This window comes from Chenopodium quinoa, unplaced genomic scaffold (assembly GCF_001683475.1).
Source record: "Chenopodium quinoa cultivar QQ74 unplaced genomic scaffold, ASM168347v1, whole genome shotgun sequence".
Lineage (NCBI taxonomy): Eukaryota > Viridiplantae > Streptophyta > Magnoliopsida > Caryophyllales > Amaranthaceae > Chenopodium > Chenopodium quinoa.
The window spans coordinates 2377373-2403269 of NW_018742720.1; the positions used below are offsets into that span (position 1 = coordinate 2377373).

At 41.9% G+C, this 25897-nt stretch overlaps 3 protein-coding genes and 1 long non-coding RNA gene across 4 annotated transcripts; all 4 read left to right on the forward strand.

Moving 5' to 3' along the window:
* Positions 1-232: 232 nt before the first annotated feature.
* LOC110722940 lies at positions 233-826 on the forward strand. Its single transcript, XR_002511657.1, has 2 exons — positions 233-422; positions 504-826. It is a non-coding gene; the product is annotated as an uncharacterized LOC110722940 (long non-coding RNA).
* Positions 827-8779: 7953 nt separating this feature from the next.
* On the forward strand, positions 8780-13755 carry LOC110722988. Its single transcript, XM_021902260.1, has 8 exons — positions 8780-8869; positions 10088-10304; positions 10418-10699; positions 10781-10844; positions 10982-11076; positions 11456-11624; positions 13155-13318; positions 13508-13755. The coding sequence occupies exons 1-8, from the start codon at positions 8780-8782 to the stop codon at positions 13753-13755; spliced, it is 1329 nt and encodes a 442-aa protein (XP_021757952.1).
* A 1399-nt stretch (positions 13756-15154) lies between these two features.
* On the forward strand, positions 15155-16288 carry LOC110722989. Its single transcript, XM_021902261.1, has 2 exons — positions 15155-15517; positions 15599-16288. The coding sequence occupies exons 1-2, from the start codon at positions 15155-15157 to the stop codon at positions 16286-16288; spliced, it is 1053 nt and encodes a 350-aa protein (XP_021757953.1).
* An 887-nt stretch (positions 16289-17175) lies between these two features.
* On the forward strand, positions 17176-19092 carry LOC110722990. The gene is made up of 2 exons (XM_021902262.1): positions 17176-17968; positions 18395-19092. Exons 1-2 carry the CDS (start codon positions 17176-17178, stop codon positions 19090-19092), a joined length of 1491 nt encoding a protein of 496 aa, XP_021757954.1.
* Positions 19093-25897: the final 6805 nt, after the last annotated feature.

A 25897-nucleotide genomic window follows, 5' to 3' on the forward strand; every position in this document is an offset into this window, starting at 1 on the left:
AAAAAATATTCAGTTGGTAAAACGCTGTCTCGGACAGCGTTTTTACCTTTTGTATTTTTTTTAAAAAAATTATTAAAAATTGTATGTTGAACATAAAACGCTGTCTCAGACAGCGCTTTATGTACTACATACAACGCTGTCTGAGACAGCGCTTTATGTGTGGTACATTGTTGATAATTATTGATGGTGATGTGGTACATTGTTGATGAAATTGTTCATGAAATTGTTGAAGTTGTTGATAATTATTGATGAAATTGTTCATGAAATTGTTCGTCGTTGGAGGTGATCTGATGCAGGGCGTCATGGATCCTGACGATCCGTACATGGTGTGGTACAGGCGTATCACATGACGTTTCATCAACCCCAGCTACGCACCACCATCCACACATTACCATCCAGCATATGACATCATTAGCGGATATGTGAGTTATTTTTATTCTACTCATTTTCATCAATTTTCAAATTTGTATACCATAGATCTGACTGATCGATGATTACTGCAGGCGGCGGATATGGTGGCGATGGTTGATGCATTGTCAGTCTCCCTTGAATGCGGACCTACTAGAGCCCAGGTCGAGCAGGTGCGAGATATGACCTTATTGACCCCTCGTCCAGCCAGCTGACTCCCCCACCGCCCCGAGACCCATTCACCACCATTACTCATTACAGGCGGCGACGTGTCAGACGGAGGGCTGACACACAGGAGGCAGAACCTTTACCCCGAATAAATGAGTCGGGCTAGTATTATCTGTTGTATTGCCTGTTATTTTGTGGAATGATGTACATAACACTTATGAAATTAATATGATAAATGTTTTTTGAATGACTCCGTGTGTGCTTTGAAGTTTAGTTCCTTATTTGTCTAAATCGGACTTATGTTAGTCAAAATAGATCATTCAAGGGCCGTGGTGGTTAATTTGGTGGTTCATGGTGGTTGGACTGTTGTTGGGGTGTTTGGAGTTTTCTGAAGTGCTTAAGGTGGACGGAACTCCCAGAAGGTGGTGGTAGGTGGTGGTCGACAGTGGTGGGACGGTAGGGGTTGGTGGTGAGGGTGGTTGTACTGTTGCGGGGAGTAGTTGGACTGTTTTAAAATGCGTAAGGGTGGTCGAAAGTGGCGGGAGGTGGTGGTCGACGGTGGTGGGACGGTAGGGGTTGGTGGTGGTTGTGGTGGTGGCTGTTTGAAGGCTGGGGGTGCTGTCTGCAGGGTAGAAATGGAGCCTGCATGCAGGATGTTGTTTTCTGTCTCCAGCAGAAAAGCGCTGTCTGAGACAGCGCTTTATGTTCAACATAAAGCGTTGTCTCAGACAGCGTTGTATGTAGTACATAAAGCGCTGTCTGAGACAGCGTTTTATGTTCAACATACAATTGTTAATAATTTTTTTTAAAAAAATACAAAAGGTAAAAACGCTGTCCGAGACAGCGTTTTACCAACTGAATATTTTTTTAAAAAATACCAGAGCATAAAACGCTGTCTCGGACAGCGTTTTATGCTGGAAGCTTAGTTTGGTAAATAGTTTTGCCACGCAACCATTTTCGTAAATAGTTTCCGTTTAAAGCTCAATTTGGTAAAACGTCCCATTATTTCTGCTCCTAGACAATAGTTCTGGGCTAACTCATGGTAACAAACTGTATATTGAATTTATTCTTTACTTGAAGAATCAACGCCATGGAAAAGACGACTATCACAGTGAGATAACTTGTAAGTTTTAACACGTGACATCTTATTTCTTGTTTTAAAAAATTAGCTAGTGTCCTCTGGAATTTAATTTTTTTTTTTTTTTTTTTTTTTTTTTTTTTGCAGCGCGTACCTGGTTTTATGCAAGCTCAAACAATTGGGGCTTCCCATACTTTCATTCTCTCAGGGACGTACATGATACTTCAAAAGGCTACCTAGTGGACGATAGTATAATTATTGAAGTTCGTATTCAGAAGATGATTTTGCTGAAAGATAATAATATGGCTTCTGTCTAGCAGAAGTGATGTCCAAAAAAAAGCAATTCTGTGATTTAAATGTGCAAAGCAACTGATGAAAGCATATCACATGTACAACATTCCTTTTTAGTAAGTTAGTCTTCGCGTACTAGCCAAGTAGTTTTAACATTTTCGGGTCTATTTTAGTTCAAATACTATATGTTGGTGTGTGATTGTTGAAATTCATATTGTGAGTGTGAGATGCTCAATTCAAATACTACATGATAAGGGCAGTTCCATTGTTTTGAAGGCATGTGTTGTACTCAAATTAATCATGTTATGTAGAGTCTCCTATGAGATCATGAATATAATGTGACATAATCAGTAGTTTGCAACTATGTCAAGTATCAACAAACCTTGATGTATGTTATTGTAAGTCTCAGTCTCAAATTAAATAACCTAAGCTTTTTGCGTTAATTTATCTTGTAAAGCTGTAAATGGAGAAAAATGAGGTATTAGTATAATATTGAGTATGGACTGATATAAATTCACTCATGGTCATATGTAATAGAATTTGATTATTGTTTCCTTGCCTGCCTTTTGTGGTTGGATTTTTCTCAAGCGTGTGTGGTGCGTTGTTACCTATATAATCTTTAATCATTTGTCATGCCACACCAGTGTTTCGTTCTACCATTGAAAAAGTGCGCGATTCCACGTTTAAGCCCAAGTTGTAGCTATCCAAGGACTGAGAATGGCTTGAATTGGGCAATGTGTTTGTTGATGAGACGCATCAAGGCGTGAACTTGATGACCTATGATCACTTCATTTATTTCAAGCTAATATACCGTATACTTCCTTGTTAATACTAGAAATTTCTAGAATTGAGTGGTTGCTTTCATTAACCAAAGCAACCTGTTTTAATTTTAAACAGTGTGCCTCATGTCCATTCTTTAATTTGCATCTAGACTCGAGCACCACAATCGCCTTATTGTGCCATGTGTATGTCTTTTCAAACAAGGCCATAGCATGCATAGATTGGCAAAGAGATTTTGGGCAGTCATACAAACTATGGTTATGGAATCATAAGGTGGAAATTTAACTTTTCTAGCTTAATAGGTTTAGATGTTAAAAAGGTTAGTATGCAAAGCAACTGATTATGCTTCTCTAGCTTTGGCATTTGAATGTTCCAGCATATCATGTACTACATTTATGGAATTTAGTGTATGTCTTTAAAATGTTAAATTGTTTCGAATTCCTAGTAGTATACTCAATTTTGGGTCATATAGATATAGATATATCAGCTCAATTGAGAAGGGATACCAAAGCAATACTCCATTAGACCATTAATCTACAACTCTCCATGCATTCCATTATTTTTCATGATGATGTTCAATCAAGATGTATATTAAATTAGTATATCATTTATAGTTCCGTATGAAATTAAAAAGTTATGCATTGGAAAGAATCCATCAATTAGTCATTTGTGTAATTTATAAACACAAATTTTTGTATGCGGTTGGCCACATGGTGCGGCAGGGGTTACTTGTATAGTTGTATGGTGTTACAGGTTTTTCCAGGGGTTACTTGTAGGTGTTACTTGTATTCCGGGGTTACTTTTATGGGTGTTACTGGTTTTGTCAGGAGTTACCTGTATTCTGGGGTTACTTGTATGAGTATTATTGGTTTTGGTCATGGGTTATTTGTAGGTGTTACTTGTATTATGGGATTACTTGTATGGGTGTTACTGGTTTTGGTCAGGGGTTACTTGTAGGGTGTTACTGGTTTGGTACGAGGTTTTGGTCTTGGGTTACTTGTAGGTGTTACTCAACCCCTACAAGTAATCCATACAAGTAACCCATAATACAAGTAACCCCATAATACAAATAACATCCTATAAGTAACCCCTACAAGGCAACAAGTAACTCCAGAAACAAGTAACCCAGAATACAAGTAACCCCTGCCGCACCATGTGGCTTGCCGCACTGAAAAAGCTCTGATTTATAAAACTAATTTCTTTGGTGTATGCCAAACAATGCCTTGAATTGAATTTTAGCTGCAAGTTAATACGGAGTACACATTAACACCAATCGTGTTCGTTGTACATAGGCCTAGGCCTGGGATGCTCTTGGTGGCGAGGATACTCTAGCATCCTCTAACACCAAGGGACAAAGGGCAGGACGACACAAAAAGATGTTTATCAATCATTTCCTATAACGTTATGAAGTACTCTGTATGAAAAGTACATTGTATAATGTTACGTAGTTATCCCCCGTTCTCTTTTGATAGTCCCTTATGGGCATTTTTCACGGGAATTAATAAACACAAATAAGAATAGTTAAAGTACATTAAAAAAATAAATTGACATTGGGTATGCAAAAACGTAGAGAGAGAAAGTAATAAAAGTACATAGGGAAACAAAATTTACATGGGAAATATAACTTTGCACAAGTATTGTTGCAAATTAGAGGAAATTTTTGTTAAACTCAAGAAATATTGGAGAAAACGGCTTAACTTTGTATTGATATTAATCACATATATATACCCAATACATTAGGAAACCTAATTAGCCTAAAACTCCCAAAAAGATAAACTTAACATAAATACAATATTAACATAAATATACCAAATAAACCAAACCAACTCTAATACTCCCCCTCAAGTTGGAGCATGCAAATCACGAATGCCCAACTTGCGTAATAGAAAACCAAACTGTTGTCGTCCAAGAGCCTTGGTCAAAATATCTGCCAACTGATGACCTGTCGAAACATAGGAGGTAGAGATATTACCGCTTACCAACTCATCACGAACAAAGTGACAATCTACCTTAATATGTTTCGTACGTTCATGAAATACTGGATTCTTAGCTATATGCAAAGCCGACTGATTATCACAAAACAATTGCATAGGCTTTGAATGCTTTACACCAAGAACAAACAATAACATTTTCAACCATTTCAACTCACGAGAAGTAAGAGCCATAGACCTGTACTCGGCTTCTAACGAGGATGTGGCGACAGTAGGCTGTTTCTTAGTCTTCCAAGAAACAGGAGAACGACCTAAGAAAACAAAATAACCTGACAAGGAACGCCGACTCAACGGACACGCCGCCCAATCACTATCACAAAACGCCGTCAAGTGTAAATCCGTCGTAGGTCTCAACAAAATACCTTGTCCCGGACTACCCTTAAGGTAGCGCAAGACACGAATGGCCGCATCCCAATGAGAAACCTGGGGAACACTCAAAAACTGAGCCAAAACATGCACTGAGTAACTCAACTCCGGTCGAGTGACCGACAAATAAACCAAACGACCAACCAAACGACGATATTGTTCCGGATGAACGAACGGTTCCCCGGAAGCATGAGCAAGACGATGATTCTGCTCCATCGGAGTATCAATGGGTTTACAACCCAACATTCCTGCCTCAGTCAAAATATCTAGAGCATACTTCCTTTGAGAAAGAAAAATGCCCTCCGGACTCCGAGCAACCTCGATGCCTAAGAAATACTTTAGCAAACCCAAATCCTTCATATAGAAGCATTTGCATAAATAAGCTTTAAATCGAACAATGGCATCATGTGAGGAGCCGGCAATAATCAAATCATCGACATATACAAGAACATGCAAAGAGACACTTCCTTGTACATAACTGAAAAGAGAGTAATCAGCATATGAATTCTTAAACCCAAAACCTCGCAGAGCACTCGACAACTTAGAAAACCACTGTCTCGGGGCTTGTTTCAAGCCATATAAAGACTTCTGCAACCTGCAAACTTTTCCAGGTGTCGGAGTACCGTACCCTGGAGGAAGCTGCATGTATACTTCTTCATCCAAATCACCATGAAGAAAAGCATTATGAACATCCATCTGATGTAACTCCCAATTCAAAGATACTGCAACAACTAATAAAATACGTACCGTAGCCATCTTAGCAACAGGAGCGAACGTCTCATTATAATCAACACCTTCAACCTGTCGATTGCCATAAATAACTAACCGAGCCTTGAGACGTTCCACCTTTGATTTGTCGGTGTACTTGATCTTGTACACCCAACCACTGCCAATCGCTCTTTTGCCGGGAGGAAGGTCCTCAACGATCCATGTGCCATTGCGTTCTAGAGCATCAATCTCATCTTGCATTGCCTTGCGCCAACCGACGTCTTTAACCGCTTCTTTGAAAGAAGACGGTTCCTTTCCCTTGGTTATCGTCGCCAAAAAACACTTGTGTCTCATAGAAAAACGATTGTATTCAACATGACAAGCTATAGGGAAAGGTTTACCTGAGGAATGTGATTGAGGAGGGTCGACAATTGAAGTAGCGGGGTCTATATTTTCAGAGATGATAGTATGAGTGACATAATTCCGATGCCACGTCGGAGGTCGTTTTTCGCGATGACCCCGACCCAAATTATCCAACGAACTCCCCCTTAAGTATTCCGGCGAAATAAAAATATCCTCATCGACCAATGCTCGCTTTAGAACAACACCCGGTCTTAAATTACGATTATCCACCTCGCCGGAGGTCGCCGGAATTTTTTCCGGCGAGGTAGGACGCTGTTCCGGCAAGGCAGCCACCTGCGAGGACTGTGCAGGTGGCAGAGCAGGCTGCCGCAGCTGGCGTTGGGCAGGGGGTGGCTGGCAGTGCGCTCCGTGCTGCTGCCCGGCTGCAGCTGTACGCTGCCACGCTGCTGCTAGCCAGCGGGCGCTGGCATTCCAGCGGGCTGAACAGAAGCTCGAGCTGGAATGTCAGCCCCTGCTGGCTCGGGCGCTGGCTGGGCGCTGGCAGACCGCTCCACAGCCCGGTTGTGGCCGGTTTGCTGCTGCCGCAGTCGGGTTGTGGGGTAAGCTGTTTCGGGTGTCTCATCCCCCATATACGCCCCATTTATACTTACATCAACCTCAACTTCATCAAATTCATCCCACAATGGCGGAGTCGAAAAATATTTTTCCCACAACAACCGTCGATCATCGGGAAGCGATTCCAAATATGGGAATTTATCCTCGAAAAATTGAACATCACGACTAACAAAAAACTCGTTAGTGTCCAAATCAAAGAGACGCCACCCCTTCTTTCCGTGAGGATACCCAAAAAATATGCATTTACGACTCCGAGAATCAAACTTGTCCTTAATCCGAGGACGATTAGCAATATAAGCCAGACAACCAAAAACCCGCAAACTATCATACGAAGGTAACTGACCAAATAAAAGCTCATGAGGGGTTTTACCTTTCAAAACCGTCGTTGGAGTGCGATTAATAAGATGGACTGCAGTCATAACGCACTCACCCCAAAAATACTTCGGCAACTTTGCCTGAAATCGAAGCGCACAAGCCACATTTAAAATGTGACGATGTTTACGCTCAACTCTACCATTCTGTTGAGCCGTGTCAACACACGATGTCTGATGTAGAATGCCCTTTTGTGCAAAGAACGACCCCAAACTCAGAAACTCTTGGCCATTATCACTTCGAATCACCTTCACTTTCTTGCCAAATTGAGTCTTAGCCATAGCACAGAACTCACAAACCAACTGAGAAGCCTGATATTTACCAACCATCAAAAACACCCAAGTTGCACGAGAAAAATCATCAACAATGGTTAGGAAATAACGAGCATCACAACTAGAAACAATCTTATTCGGACCCCAAATATCACAATGAAAAAGAACACCACGCAACACAAGACAAGACAGCAGCAACACACTTCACAGCACACCACGCAACAACGCAGCACACCGAAATAATTAAACCACACACTCCTTACGCACCACGCACTCGCACAGCACACAAGAAACAACGCACAACACCACCACGGACCACTAGCGCGCAGCAACACCACACCAAACACAGCACTCAAGCACGAGCACCACCAAAACGAAGCACACAAGCAGGAACTTGCGCACCAAAACAGAAACCAGCAAACGAATTTAGAGTCTGGAAGCCTAAATTTGAAAAAAACTAAACCAGAAAATTATGGAGAACCGAATTCAACCAAAAGAAAGTTATTATGAGGAATGTAAAAAAATTGAAGCCTAATCTCACAAACAAACAATATGCGGAAAAAAAAACGAACCAAGGATCGAAAAATCTCTAGAAATTAGAGAGGCTCTGATACCATGTTAAACTCAAGAAATATTGGAGAAAACGGCTTAACTTTGTATTGATATTAATCACATATATATACCCAATACATTAGGAAACATAATTAGCCTAAAACTCCCAAAAAGATAAACTTAACATAAATACAATATTAATATAAATATACCAAATAAACCAAACCAACTCTAATAATTTTAGTAAAAAATTAATATTAATGGTTGTGGAAAAAGGCAAATGGGGTGAATATTTTGGGACTAAAATTTGCTTATAATGGACTATCAAAAGGGGGACGGAGGGAGTAGAATTTTGGTAAATAATTGAGGGATATTAATGGTACTTGAAAAAAGCAAATGAGACTATCATCAATTTGGGACAAAAAGTTGGCCATTAAGGGACTATCAATAAGGGGACGAAGCGAGTATGTGGTAAGTAAAAGTACTTTTAAAGAATATTATTCCGGTTAAATTTAAGATAATTTTACTTGGGAGAAGAAATGTTCAAGGACTTGGGAGATGTAAAGTCGGGTAGAGTAAACAAGCTTGAGAGAAACTAGAAAGTTTCAAGTTGGGAAATGATCCAACAGATTAATATCCCTTCATTTCAAATAACAAAACAAGATTAAAAGACGCAATTCAACTCATACCACTACTATATATATATATATATATACTACCTTTAATTAATGTACATTATAATACATTGCATACATTCTTAGCTTGAAGCTGAACCGTTATTATAATATCATACTTCCAACTTCATAGTGTCGATAATGGAGGATAAATTCCTCCCTCTGAAACGCAGCAGACTTCTTATGGACGAAGATGGGGATATGCATCATACTGCTCTTACACTTTCTAATGTTTGTATTTAATTATAACATTCACCTTAATTTTATTTCAACTTTCTGTATATAGTCATATAAGTACTTGTTCTGTGCACTAGTGACTGTTTAATGATGCAAATTACAATACTGATATTAGTGCTGCTAAATACACTCTTATACAGAAGTAGTGAGACTAAGGACAGAAAAACCGCCAGCGCATTGCATTCTCAAAGTTGAATTGAAAGGGATTACCAACGTGCTAGCTAAGTTTGCGATTAACGACAATTAACAACAACGAAGACGGAAAAACAAGTAATAAACGAGACAAGGAGAATTTACCGTGGGAAACCCGAGAACCGGGAGAAAAACCCACCAATTCACTATGGAGTAACAATTTGATGAAAAACAATGTAGATTACAAGCTTCAATCACCATTAAAGCTCCCACCCAAGCTCACTCTCTCAAACACTCAAACCTTAAGTGTTTGGGTAAACATGAGGCTCTCTCTATCTCTACATCTTTCCCTTCATCACACTTTTTCTCTACAATGACAATACAAGAGTATATATAGTGCTAGAAGATCAACGGCTAAGATTACATCCCGAGCGAAATAAAAGAAATCGCGTCGCTGAACAGGGGCTCGATGGTTCGACCGAACCGTCCTAGAGTTCGGTCGAACATAAGGTGGTTCGGTCGAACATCTCCCTTGGTTCGACCGAACCTGCTCTAGAAATCAAAAGGCTACACATTCTGCCTCAATTACTCAGAAGTTACTAGGTTCGACCGAACCTTTCATGAGTTCGGTCGAATTCCCTCACTGTGCAGACAACTCTTCTTAAAGCAGTCATAACTCCCTCGATTCTTAACCAAATCGAGCTTATGACCAGGCGTTGGAAAGCTCTTGAGACGAGCTATCACCTCCAACTTGAATTATCTCAATATCACTTCTAGATCTTGAGATATGCCCATTTGAAGGCAGCCCTTTGACATCCACCATTGCTTTACACCAAGCAATAGCCCATAGCTTAATCTCCTAAGCTATGCACCCCCTTAGCCTTCTTGAAACCGTTCTCCACACTCTCAAACCCAACAGATTCATTCTCCGAAGTTCAAGATGCATTATGTGCGTCTAGCAAAGATCATCTTAAATCAACAGAATTTAGCGCGGGGGGTTATACATGGTGAGTGGTATACCTCAATTTTAACCGGTTATTACTGTACTGTACTTTGTAATGGCTATTGAATGCTTGTTAGGGGTTCAAGTTATATGTGGCTATTGATTATGATTGTGTCGATGTTTGCCTCAGGGTTCTCTCAGTATTTCCCAAAGGGAACAAGCAAGAACAAGTAGACGATCACCTCTCCGTTTATGTGACATTGGTTGATAAACTCAACCCTGGTAGCTTTGTTGATGTTGTGCTTCGGTTTTTCCTTTATGATCACCTCAGGGATGCCTATCTCTCTGTCTTAGGTTTGTACTCTTGTTTCTTTTAACTGAAAGAGTCATATTATGTATTCTAAATTTCTAATACATTTATAACATTGATCATGTTCTTTAATTTGTTGATGTTAATTTTGGTGTAGATGTAAGGGAGAGGCGATTCCATGTATTGAAAGATACATGGGGAGTCCCTAAATTCCTTTCGGTTTCCACATTCAATGATGCGGATTATGGATTTTTGGTGGATGATTGCTGTGTATTTGGTGCTGAGGTTCTTGTCATAAACAGCCATTTCAAGATATCTACTATGTCCATTGTGCAAGAAAATTGTGACAGAAGCTATTCCTGGAGAATTGAGAATTTCTCGACTTTGAATGATGTAGTGTGTTCTCCGATCCCGTATATTGCTTTGATGGATGGTCATGGTATGTTGCATAAACTTATACAATGCTTTTGATCTGCATCAATACATCATTGATTTATTGTTTTCCCCTTACTCAATTTAGACCATATTGCGATTGAGAATCCTGTATTTATTGTTAGTGATTTGGTAAATCCTAATGTGTTGGAGTATACTATATTATCCTAAGAGTACTGGGTTAATATTTCTTATTACTTTAAAAGTGAACATCTGATCATCCAGCCATACTATTACGAGTCTTTAACTCTGTATTTTCTCTTATGCATCATTTTTGTATTTCTTTTAGGAAATTGGTTTTGTATGCAAGAGGAAGCAATAAGGAGAAGGGGAAAAGCCTCTCATTGTATCTGCAACTAGACGATACCTCTAGGCTAACCCAAGGTAACAAACTGTATGTTGCAGATTTTTTTTGCTTGAAGAATCAACGCCAAGGAAAAGACCACAAAGAATCTGGTAAGATTAACTTACAAATAAATTTAATGTTAAAATTATAGCTAGTGTTTGTAGTGAGTAATTTGTATTTGTAAAAGTATTTAAGCTAAATGGTGTAGGAATGGGAGAACACAAAGGTTGACTTTATCAATGACAAATGGTAATTATATTGCTTAGTTTCTTACATCACAACTACACATCATAGCATATTTATAGTTGAATGTATGTCGGTTAATGCATGTTCACCAACTTACATTATGGCTTTCCTATGCATGTTCTAGATACATAGTAGTTTACATGATTCTTAGTTTACTGATATATATTTCAGGCAACTCCTGGTTCACTGCAAGTGCTCTCAATTGGGGTTTTGACGACATTATTTCTCTCAATGATATACATGATTCTTCGAAAGGCTACTTAGTAGACGATACTATAATCATTGAACATCGTATTCAGAAGATGATTTTGCTGAAAGATGTGGAGTCAGTGAAGCAGGAGTAATAAGAAGCATTTTGGATGTCCAATAAGAAACAATTTTGCAATTTCCTAGCTCTTAATTATTCTACTATGTATGGTACAAGATTTAATAGTGCAATTTTGTGATTTAAGAAACTGATGTGTCTTGTTATGTTTTTAGTATGTTCCAAACATGTATTCATGGAACTTGACATGTCGTTATAGTACTAGCATTTTAGTATTTTCCAAGCATAGAATATCATGTACTGCATTCCATTCTACTTAGCGCATGTTTGTATTTTTGAAATCTTCATTGCTCTTAATATCAAGCAGTTTCAACATTTTTCCTTACTTTTTTATTTGTTTGGTGAATGACTGCTAGATTACTATGTTGGCCTGGTATGTGATTAGCAACCTAAACTTTCTTTGGTGATTACCAATCGTGTTGTGCATAGGCCCGCGACATTCTTGGTGCCAGGGATATTTAAGGGCAGTTCCAAAGTGAAGAAGTATCAACAAACTTAACTTGATGTTTGTCAGTCCCAAATAACCAAAGATTTAATTCGATGCATGTTGTAAAAGTAACTTGTAAGGGAGAAGAATGAGGCATTAAGGATAATATTGAAATGATAATTACATGGTCATACTTTGTAAGTGGTTAATTGGATAATATAATGATGATCAGGTTATCAATGAGAATTTTCTAAGAAATGATGATCAGGTTAGCGACATTTGATCATATCCTATAATGCTATGAAGAGATCCACTTTAATTTTGAAATTTGCAACAAACTCCGTCCTGTGTCAATACTCAATAGTATGGACAGAGGCATATATCCATGGTATTAACTTTCTAAGTCACTTTTCTATTATTACATTCAAATTCATTTACCGTCATTTACCTATTTCCAGTAAATGCAACTTTTCCCACAGTACGTATTAACAAGGAATAAACTCTCAATGGGATACTTAAAAAAAACGGAGAAAATTCATTTTAATTTCGAACAATTCTTTTCTGTAGGAATTGAAGGAAATAAATTTGACTAGGGAGAAGAATTGAAGAGTCGGTACAGAAAACAAGTTTAAAAGAAAATAAAAAATTTTAAGTTGGAAAATGATCCATTCATTAATATCTCTTCAATTCAAATAGCAAAGCAAAATACCTTGTATCCCATCCTTAGCTTGTATAGTCATAATACATGTACTTGTTCAATGCATAGTGAAATTAATCAAAAGATTTCCTCAAATAAAATAAAAAAAAAAAAAAAAATCAAAATGATGTTTGGTACATTCTTTTACAGAAGTTGTGAGAATGATGACACAAAAACCACCAGCACATTGCATTTTCAAAATTGATTCATTCTCCGTGCTTCAAGATGCTGAGTAATTTTATATCTAACAAAGATAATTTTAAATCAACAGAATTTAAAGTGGGAGGCTATACATGGTGAGTGCTACATCTAAATCTCAATGCAACTATTGTACTTTTACGCCTGCTAGAATATCTCTTGGTATGTTAAGGACTAGCATTACGTGGTTTTTGATTATGGTGGTGTCGATATTTTGTCTCAGGGTGTTGTCTGTATGTCCCAAAGGGAACAACCAAGAACAAGGAGACGATCACCTCTCTGTTTATGTGACATTAGTTGATAAACTCAACCCTAGTAGCTTTGTCGATGTGGTGCTTCGTTTCTTCCTTTATGATCACCTAAGGGATGCTTATCTGTCTGTCTTAGGTTTGGACTCTTTTTCTTCTATAAATTAAAGATTTATAATTCATTTAGCAAATTCATCACAATCTTTGTAAAATAAGCCAATTTTAAAACCAAGGTGTGTACCCCTTACTATCATCACACTTTTTTTATTTAACTTGTTAAGTAGTGTGGTTAACAAGTTACAATGTTAATATTGATGATTTGATGTAGATGTAAAAGGAAGGCGATATCATGCTTTGAAATATACATGGGGAGTCACTAAATTTCTTCCCATATCCACGTTCAATGACGCGGATTATGGATTTTTAGTTGATGATTGCTGTGTATTTGGTGCCGAGGTTTTTGTTATAAACAACCAAGTCAAAATATCTACTCTATCAGTTGTGGAAGAAAAACATGACAGAAGCTTTACCTGGAGAGTTGAGAATTTCTCGAGTTTGAATGATTGTATGGGATGATATCTAGGTAGGACCGATATCTTGTAAAAGCACGTGATCAAACTCTGAATAATTGTGAAAAGGCGCCGATATGCACCAGAAAGCAGGCATATCGGCTTGTCGGAATTCGGCACGTGGCAACAGACGCTCGACACTTGGCGCAGGAGGCTTTGCATGGATGAGAGCCACCTGTCAAAGTGGATCATTATAAATAGTAGGTAAGACCTCATTTATGAGGGCATTGATGACCCTCTCTCTCTCTCTCTCTACTTTCTCTCTCATATTTATCTTCTTCTCTAGAATACTTTCTAACTTTGTCATCGGAGTGGTTATCCTCGGACCACCCCGGGGTTAGCTAACTTCTTCTCATTGTGTAGGTTCTCGGCTTGCCGATAGGGGTATCAGGATCTCAGGTCCGAGTTCTTGGGAAATCAGATCCAGACGGAAACAATTTGGCGCTAGAAGGAGGGGACTTTGATCACTTCTGTCGCCTAAGAACCTCACAAAAAAAATATACATAATAAAAACAATCATGGCCGGAAACAATGAAACACCAATGACAAGAAAGGTAGTGAATCAGTCAGTAGAACAGCCTCAGGTGGAGATAGTGGATGAAACCCACACCCTAGAGGATAATCAGTTTTACATGCCGATAACCTCCCCTGCAGGCGGAGGGGAGGCAGGGGATCCTATGGCGGCATTCACACCAGATGAATTGGAGACAGCAGCAAGGGTGATGAGTGCAATGAGTAGGAAGAGAAAGGAGGCTGAGGCGACACAGGCTGAAAGGGGGGCTGCTCAGGCCGATAGAAGAACACCGCACCGTAACCGGGAAGAGCAACATAATCAGTTGATGAACTCGCCTAGGAGATCCCGACATGAGTCGCCGATAAGATCGCACACAATGTCACGGCGGGTTGAAAACTCCTCAAGTCACACTGTGAGTACGAGAACCCAACAGCAAAGAAGTTCGCAAGTGGATGGGCAGGCAGTGCGAGCAGTGGTGCAGTTAAGGGCATCTCCTTTCGCCCAGCATATCTTGGAACAGCCAATGGAAAAGGTGAAAATGCCGACTTGCAGGTATGATGGAAGAGAGGATCCGGCAAGATTTATAACGTCCTATGAGGGGCACATGATGTTGTATACCAACTCAGATGCAGTCTGGTGTAAGGTCTTTCCGACTACTCTGATTGGGGCTGCAGCCGATTGGTTCAACAACCTTAAAGTTGGGTCAGTAGATAGTTTTGAAAGATTGACCGAGATGTTTGTGGGTCAGTATGTCAGCAATAGTGTGAGGCAGAGAACCTCTGGAGAATTGATGGTCGTGGAGCAGAAACCGGATGAATCCTTGAGGGATTACATTAGACGATTTAACAATGAGGCAAATACAATCCCAAAACTGTAACAAGAAAAAGCTGTGATGGCTTTAATGAATGGCTTGGTTGATTCTGATTTCAAACGGTACCTTACAAGGAAAAACCTGCCGACATTAGCAGCGGCGTTTAGTAAAGCTCATGATTACATTAAGAGTGAAGAATTGATGAAGACAAGTAGCAGACATGTAGTTGCCGGAAAGGGGCAAAGCCAGTATGAAGGGACATCGTCTGGAGGAAATAGGCCGAAACCTCCTGCCCCAGGAAGGGGAGGAGGAAGCCGACAAGATTCGAGACCAACAAGGCTGCCAATGAAATATAGCACTTACACTCCCCTGAATACACCAAGGGCAGCAATCTACTCAGTGAATCAGAATGGAGAAGATTGGTCAAGGCCGATTCCCATGAAGGCAAGGCCAAGGGATGTGAAGAAGTATTGTATGTTCCATAGGGATGTGGGACATTATACAGAGTAGTGTACGCAATTGAAGGATAACATTGAGGAGTTGATCAGAAAAGGGCATTTGACACAATATCGGCTGAACACAAGCAGGAATCAACAACCACCGTTGTCTACTGGAAGGGTAGATGTGATAACAGGGGGACCGATTCATGGAGGGACAATTAGTGGAGCAAAGAAGCATTTGGCTGAGCATCGTCACCTAGTTTGCGCCTTGGATGTGGAAAATCGTCCTCGGCCAGCATCAATACCTCAGGTAGTGTTCACAGAAGAAGATGCAAGGGGTGTAGTGTTCCCACATGATGACCCGTTAGTCCTAATAACTAAGATAAACGGGGCTGACATCAAAAGAGTGCTGGTGGATGGAGGTAGTTCAGCAAATGTGTTGTTTGTGCAAGCTTTTAATGAGATGAATATAGGAAGGCAGTACCTGAAACCGGTATCATATCCCGTAATCGGGTTCAATGGATCAACAGTGAGACCGGAAGGGAGCGTTGTGTTACCGGTTAAGCTGGGTGATGGGCCACAAGCAAGAGATGTGATGGCAGAGTTTCTGGTGGTGGATGTTAAGTCAGCCTACAACGCAATTATCGGCAGACCGATAATACATGATATGCAGGTCGTTGTATCAACTTACTATCTAGCAATAGCTTATGTGTCAAATTTAGGAGCTGTGGAGAAGGTGTATGGAGGTCAGGTGATGTCAAAGCTTGTTACGTGATAGCTCTGAAGAACCCAGTTGGGGGTGCTCCAATACCATGCAATCCGATAAGGGAAGGTGAGCCAACAGTTCAAGATTTAACGATGAAAAACTTTGATGCAAGGCCTGAGGAAACACCAAGGCCGTTACCAGGGGGAGAAACCGTTCAAGTTGAGTTGCAACCAGGCGACCCGAGTAAAACAGTGAAGGTTGGGACTGATATGGTTGTGGATACAAGGTGTAATCTGATAAGCCTGTTGCGTGAGAATGCAGATGTCTTCGCATTTTCGGCAAGTGAGATGTCGGGGATACATCCAGAGGTAATGGAGCATAAGTTGAATGTTGATAGAAAATTCAGGCCAATAAGGCAAAAGAAGCGCAATTTCTCAACTGAGAAAATAGAAGCAATTCAGGCTGAGGTAAATAAGCTCTTAGCGGCAGGGTTCATTGAGCCTTGCACATATCCGGAATGGTTGGCGAATGTAGTAATGGTGAGAAAGCCGACAGGGAAGTGGCGAATGTGTGTGGATTTTACAGATCTAAATAAGGCTTGCCCAAAGGATTGCTACCCATTACCCTGGATAAATAGGCTGGTAGACTCAACCTCTGGTCATGCTATGCTCAGTTTTTTGGATGCGTTTTCGGGATATCATCAGGTCAGCATGCATAAGGCTGACAGGAATAAAACGGCTTTTATAACAGATGTCGGTGTGTACTGTTATAAGGCAATGTCGTTTGGGTTGAAAAATGCAGGAGCAACATATTAAAAGTTGGTGGACAAGATATTTGAGAAGCAGAAAGGCCGGAATGTTGAGGTATATGTAGATGATACGATAGTAAAGAGTAAAGAAAAAGAGGACCATATAGCGGATCTGAGGGAAACATTTGAGACGTTAAGGAGATATCAGATGAAGTTGAATCCGGAGAAGTGTGTGTTTGGGGTCAAATCAGGGAAATTCTTGGGCTTTATGGTCAGTGAACGGGGGATAGATGCAAATCCAGATAAGGTGAATGCGGTACTCCAAATGAAACAACCAAAAACCATTCATGATATACAGAGATTGACTGGAAGGATGGCAGGATTGACCAGATTTATCAGCAAGTCAGCCGACAAGGCGCTTCCGTTTTTCATGGTACTAAGAAAGAACAAGGCATTCGAGTGGGGAAAGGAACAGAGTGATGCCTTGGAAGTAGTAAGGAATCATCTCAGATCTCTTCCCACGATTGCCAGGCCCGAGAAGGGAGAAGTGATGCAGTTGTATATTTCAGCATCACCAAAAACGGTAGCAGCCGTTTTGATAGTGGAAAGGAAGAAGCAGCAGAAGCCGATATACTTTGTCAGTCATGTATTGAATGCGGCAGAACGCATATATCCAGTGATAGAGAAGATGGCGTTAACAGTAGTAGTGGCGGCTAGAAAGTTGAGGCCTTACTTTGATGCACATCCAATAGAGGTGTTAACCAATCACCCTTTGGAGAAATCATTGCATAAAATGGATACATCTGGTAGATTATTGACATGGGCAGTTGAGTTGTCGGAGTATGAAATAAGCTACAGGCCGAGAACGTCAATTAAGGCTCAAGCATTGTCGGATTTTATTGTTGAAACCACATACACGGACGAAGAGGAAGAATTGGGCACATGGCAGGTATCACTTGATGGTTCAGCTATGGCAACGGGGGCAGGGGCTGGTGTTTGGGGTAAAAATACCCTAATCACATGGCCCAATGGCCTAGTGACACGTGGCATCCAGCCATTGGTCAGCAGGGCTCCAATCCTCTGCTGACACGTGTCCTCTAAACCCTAAAAGGGGAACCATCCCTTCCCCACTATAAATAGTGGAAGGACCCTCATTAATGGGGGCTGGAACATTTGTTGATCACATTGAATACTCCTCAAAAAGAAAACACACTTACCCCGAGCAATATTAATTGCGGAATTCTCCCATTACGCGAGAAGTAACTTCCACATTACGTGCATTCTACCTCCCGTATCTTTACTAACTTGATCGTCGGAGGCGGAGCTCCTACCCCCAGGAGTCTTCGTGATTTTGCAGGCACAGGCGTCGAAGGGCATTCTTGGAATTGTAACTCTCCCGCAGGACACATCAAAAAACCCCGAAACAGCTGGAATTGTGATAACGGCTCCGGACGGGAAAATGTTTGAATATGCCATGAAGCTTAAGTTCAAGGCAACAAATAATGAAGCCGAGTATGAAGCTGCAATAGCCGGAATGCAGTTGTCAATCACAGCAGAAGCAAAGCAGCTGGTTTTAACAACTGACTCCCAACTGGTATCAAGTCAGTATGATGGAGAGTATGAAGCTCGAGAGCCCGCAATGGTGAAGTATTTGGAGAAAATGAAACAGTTAGCAGCGCAGTTACAATATTTTGAGATAAAATTAGTTCCGAGACTGAAAAATGCTCAAGCGGATGCGTTGGCAAGATTAGCAAGTTCAAGTTTTGATGACTTGGAAAGGACGGTCATGGTGGAGGTTTTAAAGCAGAGAAGCATAGATGAGATGTCGGCAGAGGTTTTGTGTATTGATGTTGGGAACCAGTGGTATGATAAAATACTGGCATACCTCATCCATGGTGCAGGGCCGGCGGATAAGGGGGAGTTGAAAAGATTAAGGAAAGATAGCGTGTGGTTTGTCATGTACCAAGGTCAGTTATACAAAAGGGGGTTTTCACTGCCATTGCAAAGGTGTATAACGAATTTTGAGTCAGCAAGGTTGTTAGAAGAATTGCATGAAGGTAGCTGTGGTAACCATCTCGGAGCAAGAGCCTTGTCCAGAGAAGCAATGAGAAGGGGATACTACTAGCCGACGATGAATGCAGATGCAATAGCTTATGTTAAAAGATGCGAGAAGTGTCAAAAGTTTGCCCCAGTTATCAACTTGCCTCCTAATGATCTGACTCCGATATTAAATCCAATCCCTTTTGCCCAATGGAGAATGGATTTAGTTGGCCCATTCCCATCGGCCACGGGTGGAAGGAAATTTCTGATAGTGGGGATAGACTATTTCACAAAATGGATTGAGGCAGAACCAGTAGCGAAGATAACGGCATCAGAATTGAAGAAGTTTATATGGAAAAGTATCTTCACAAGATTTGGGTTGCCGATGGCGATGGTTTTTTATCATGGAACCCAATTTGATTGTAAGCCAGTCAAAGATCTCTTAACGATGTATAAGGTGAAATTTGCTTATGCAGCAGTATCCCATCCACAGTCTAACGGCCAGGCAGAAGCAGCAAATAAGCAAATTATAACGGAAATTAAAAAGAAGATCGAAGATGCAAAGGGTTTGTGGGCAGATTTGATACCGGAGATATTGTGGGCAAATAGGACGACAATAAGAGAGGCCACAGGTGAATCACCTTATACTTTAGTGTTTGGAACAGAGGCAGTAATACCAGCAGAGGTTGGGTTGCCGACATTTAGGATTCAGCATTACTGTGAAGACCAAAATCATTTACTCCTACGACAACAGTTAGACTTTTTACCAGAGCTCAGAGAAAAAGCAGCAGTTAAGTCAGCTGCATATAAGGAAAGAATGTCGAGGGCCTACAACAAAAGAGTATCTCATCGGCCGTTAAGTGTGGGGGATTTAATAATGCGAAGAACAGCGGCAACCGGTAAGGGAAATGAAGATGGAAAGGTGGCTGCAAATTGGGAAGGACCTTATCGGATTAGAGATGTCATCATCCAAGGATCGTTTTATCTCGAAACTTTGGATGGGACACCCCTAAAGAATGTATGGAACACGGCTGTGCTGAAGAAATACTACGTATAATGTACAATTTTCATGTGAAGCTGATATCGAAAAAGGGTATCAGTGATGAATAAAGAAACATTCAGACAACGTATATTGGAATAGGCATCCTCCATTTAACAGAACACCGTTAAATGGGACGGACAACTCAAAACCGCTTCCGTGAAGTTAATAGATATACAACCTGATCAGTTGTATACGTTAACTCACGAGGTTGCTGGTTCAAAGTATAATACCGACCAAATCAATTTGAGTATACGCCGATATGAGGCGTAGCTCAGAAAGTGATCGCCGAGAGGGTACCTAACTGGCTGAAACAATAAAGTAGTGGGTGACCAATGTTATAATCTGGACCATCAACGAATGATAACTGCCAAGTATACATAGTTCTAACACGAACTATGTACACTGAGGGGAGTAAAGAATGAGATAAATATCGTGCATTGATAGTTTTTAAATGACAGGTTGTTATGATATGATATCTTCATAATTTGATAATTGTTGAAAGTTGTCGGATATCAGACAGATCATCAGGTAAATCTTTGTTTTTGCAAACTGTCTTTTGCGTATCTCTGTCTTTTGTATATTGTGAATTGCAACGCAATGTAGTTACGATAACATTGTTTAAATAAGCAAATTAACGAGTGATAAGTAAAAACAACTTAGTTACGATAAGAGGTGTTTAAATTTGCTTAAATTTGCAAGCAGTTGATAAACAACGAAAATGAAAATGAGTTAAGTTTACATGACAGTAAAGTTGACAACCGACAGGCATCACCACAAAAAAGGGGTATATGCCGATAAAACAACATTGTCAAAATAAATATTGAGACATATATAAGGCAATAAAAAGAGAGTTACAGCTGATAAGGCCCAATAATACAAGACCCACAGGAAGATGTCGGTGATGACTGCCCGCCCCTTCAAGCTTGTGCGTTCTCAGGCACTGGAGAATTTAAAATGCTGGGATCTTTAGGGCCGTCGTCAGCACTGGGCACCAAATTGTACAGGTCCTCTTCAGAGAATTGCTGTGTCTCGAAGCCGGAAGGGATCTTGTAAGCTTCCTCGTTGAAAGCTTTTTCAACTTTGGCCCAATCTTCCTTCTTCCAACCGGCAGCATGGGCAACACATCTCTGAGCAGCAGTCCAACCTCCATCGAAATGATCTTGGAGCTTGGAGCAGAACTCGTTCGAAGCTAAATAACGGCCCACGACTCTCTGACGAATACCAGGCTTATCAGCTTCCATTTGTCTAACCTTCTCCTCAAGGTTTTTTATTTTAGCTCTGGCGCCGCCGAGATCCTTTTCAACTGAAGGAAGGCGCTTGATTAGGGGATTTTTATCCACCAAGCGCCGTTTGACAAGTGGACCAACCAGGTTCCGCCACGCGTCCTCCACGGACCACTTAAGACACGCCACGTGTCCACCCATGCCAAATGGGACAACCGGCCATCAAGGCCCATTTCAGTCTAGAAGCCCGATCGGCCCTAGGTTTACCTTAAACCTAGAGAGTTGCACGCTTCCCAAGGCTATAAATACTCGATTAATCCTCATTAATCAAGGGACGGAATAATTAACGGAACGGAGGAGAAACATTACGGAACACACTAATAACCGGCTGATCTCGCTAGCAAAGCAGATTACCTATATTAAATACTCTCACCTAGAGAGACCTTATTACTTTAATTTCTGTATTGATTACTCCTTAATCAGGTACTAACTTGACCGTTGGAGGCGGAGCTCTCAGGAGTCTCCGTTATTTTGCAGGTACAGGCGTCCGGTTCCAGTCTCGGAATTGTAGCTCTCCCGCAGGACATCAGAAAACCCCAAAACATTTGGCGCCGTCTGTGGGGAGAGTACTTCAGAGATGGCATCCAAGTCTGTACCGACCCCAGAAGAGAGGCGTCCCCTAGACGACCCTCAAGTTCAGTCGGACCATGATACCGAAAGTGAATTTGAAGTTGAAACTCATACAGCTCCAGACGGGACCCTAAGGGCCCGCCGTACCCGTCATACTGAAATAAGGGAACGGGAGTATCTTCAAACAGGAAGCGAGCCAGCAGGCGCACCGCTTGCTCGGCAACAGCCGACTGATGGGTCTGCTCCCATCACAAGGAACGAACTCATGACCTTCATGAGGGGATTCAAGGGAGAGATCCAAGAGTTGATCAACAAAAAACCGCCTGCTTCAGTCAAAGAGCAGGCGGCCAAAAAACCTTCCACTTCACTGAAGAGGAAGCCAGTTCAAGGGCGAGAGGCGACTCCCCATCCTAAATCTAAGAAGCGGGAGCCGTCTGCTCTTGATTTCACAAAACTCCGTTATCCTACGGGAAATAGGAAACCGGTTCGTCATATTCAGGCGGACGGGTCAAAGCAAACGTTCACAGATGCTCGGCACCTGCTAGAGCAGAAGAAGAGTGACCGATTATCAGAGTCGGCTTCTACTTCAAATTTTCAGGACAGTTTGCGAAATGCCTCGATGAGGCCAACTCAGTCGTACCATGAGAGTCAGTCAGGCGGCACCTCCCGTCAGTCTGGCTTTCATAGTGCGCAGGCGGTACCAAATTTGCCATTTGTGCCGCAACAACAATATTTTATGCAGCCACCTCCATTTGGTGGACCTGCAGCAAAAAACGTCCAACCTATGGACTGGCAGCTACGGTTGCTTAGACTTGGTGAACAGCCGTCGGCCTTCTCCAAGGAAATTACTGAAGCCGCTCAGCCGGCCAAAGTAAAAAATGTTTTAGTAGGCGCCTATGATGGCACTACTAACCCGGAAGACCATCTGATGGCATTCACCAACCTGATGTACCTTCAAGGGTTGGATGATCCCACTTGGTGCAAGTGTTTCCCAGCAACTCTCAAGGGAATTGCACAGCAATGGTTCGGCAACCTGCCGACTGGTTGTGTAAACAGTTTCAGGACGCTTGCTTACTTATTTGCCTCCAACTTTGCAATGAACATCCCTGCGAAGAAAACGACCCTTGATTTGGGAACAATTCAGCAGGGTGAAAAGGAGGGGCTTCGTTCCTACATCAGGCGGTTCAACCTGATGAGAATACAGATTCAAGGGTTACCGGATGAGGTAGCTTATACTGACTTTTTTAGAGGTCTCAAAGACGGGTCTACCTTCAAATTTGATTTAGTTCGAAAAAGGGTGGCGACTCTTCAAGAGGCCTTGATTGAAGCAGAAGCCTATATACAGGCGACTGATCTGTGTACAATGAAACAGTCGGACGGGAAGAGGTTCGACAATAGAGAAGGACGACAGAAACAGTCGTCCAACAAAGATGAAAAAAGAAAAGGGGTCTGGGCGGCTGATTCCTCTAAACAGCCGGCCAAGAAGAAAAAGGAATTCAAACCATACTCCCCAAAGTATGTGTTTAACAAGGATAACCAGTTTATCCTAAAAGAAATAAAGGGACGGCTCTCAATTGAGAAACCGCTCCCCATGAAGGGTTCTGCGAGCAACCGGAGCCAAGACAAAATCTGTGCTTATCATGATGACATTGGTCATCACACCAATGACTGCATTAGTCTCATGCGGTACCTAGACCGCTTGGCTGATCAAGGTGATCTTGACACTTATGTCAAGAAATCTACGGGGAATACTTCCTCAAAAAAGCAGTCGGCCAAAAAGAATCAACAGGCCGACAGTTCCGATACAGATGATGCAGTCGTCTACACCATTGCAGGCGGCTTCTCAGGAGGCGGCCCCACTATTAGGGGCAACAAAGATAATATAAGGCGGTTAGATGTAAATTCCGTTCACCAAGAACGACCGTCCAAATATACATTTCCTGAGATTGTCATCACTGAAGAGGATCTAGGAGGAATAAGGGGGCCGCATGACGACCCTCTCGTTATTGAATGTAAAGTGGCCAACCAGAGAGTTGGTCGAATCCTCATAGATACTGGGAGCTCTTCAGATCTCATCAGCAGCAAATGTCTGTCAAAACTGAAATATCAGACGGACTGCATACATCCGGCCTCCCACCCTTTAATAGGGTTTGGAGGAGGAGTCGTCCACCCACTGGGACGAGTTGATCTACCCGTCCGCCTGGGCGAAAAAGGGGAAGGACGACACATGGTAGTCCGATTCCTAGTTGTAGAGGAACTCTCTGCCTACAACATGATTCTGGGTCGCCCAACCCTGAATAGTGCCAAGGCTGTTATAATCCCGTCACTTATGCTGCTTAAGTTTGAAAGGGACAATGGAACAGTCGGCTCCCTAAGCGGAGATCAGAGGATGGCCCGAGAGTGCTATCTCTCGGATGTCAAACCCACTGCTAAGGCCACTGGGTCAAGTGGAGAAAAAACAGACCTTGACAATGTCAAGGAAAGTGCGCCTGTTCAAGAAACAGGCGACAGAAAAAGAAAGGCGTCCCAGACAGAGTCCGCCAGAAAGGCAAGAAAATAGCAATCATTGGCAGAGGACCGGCCGGATGAGTTCCGCCCTCAGCCGGCTGGTGAGCATACGGACCTGATATTAGACGACTCCCGCCCTGACCGAACAGTCAAAGTTGGGACGACTGCTCTGAGAAACCTTGGTGATGACTTTCACAACCTGTTGAAAGAATACAAGGACATCTTTGCATTTGAAGTCCATGAAATGCCAGGCATTAGTCCTGATCTGGCAGTACACAAACTCGCTGTGGATCCGAAAAAGAAGCCGGTACGGCAAAAGAAGCGGAACCATGGTGAAGAAAGAGGTCAGGCGGCCGCCGCCGAAGTCAAAAAATTACTTGATGCAGGGTTCATTCGGCAATGTTACTTCCCAGATTGGGTTGCAAATGTGGTACTTGTTAAAAAGCCGAATGGCACCTGGCGAATGTGTGTAGACTACACAGACTTGAACAAGGCGTGCCCCAAAGACAGTTACCCTCTGCCCAAAATTGATAACCTGGTCGACTCAACAGCCGGCCATGCCTTGATGGACGCCTATTCTGGTTTTCATCAAATTCCTTTGTGGAAGAAAGATCAAGAGAAGACGGCCTTCGTCACTGATCAGGGATTATACTGTTATACGGTCATGCCGTTTGGTCTTAAGAATGCCCCGGCTACATTCCAACGAATGATAAACACAGTGTTCTTTGATCAGATTGGGAGAAACGTCGAGGCATACATTGATGATATGATTGTTAAGACTAAACTTCAGAAAGATCATCTGACGGACCTCCGAGAAACTTTCGCCACACTCAGGCGGCACCATGTCATGCTCAATCCCAAGAAATGTGTATTTGGAGTTGAGTCTGGGAAATTTCTCGGATTCCTTATCAACCAGAGAGGAATAGAGGCGAACCCTGAGAAGGTACAGGCGGTCATTGACATGCAGTCGCCTCGTACCGTCCGAGAGGTTCAGAAGTTAACAGGTTGTCTGGCGGCCTTGGGAAGATTTCTAAGCCGATCAGGCGACAAATGCCTATACTTTTTCCAGGCAATTAAGAAAAAGGCAAGGTTTGAATGGGGGCCGGATGCTGAGGCCGCCTTCCAGAAATTAAAGGTTCACTTGCATTCCTTGCCAAGGCTGGTCAGCCCTTTGCCCAAAGAAAATCTCTACATGTACCTGGCCGTCTCTGATCATGCGTTAAGCGCGGTGCTCCTTGCTGAAAGGGACGGCTGTCAACTTCCGGTCTACTTTGTCAGTCACGTACTGAAAAATGCCGAGTTGAGGTATCCCCTAGTGGAGAAATTTGGTCTTGCACTCTTCATGGCTGTTAAAAAATTGAAGCCCTACTTTCTGGCACATGCAGTCGTCGTGTATACCGACCAACCGATCAAACGGCCCCTTACCACCATGGAGTCCTCCGGACGAATGATCAAATGGGCCATAGAAATGCAGAGTCTCGAAGTTA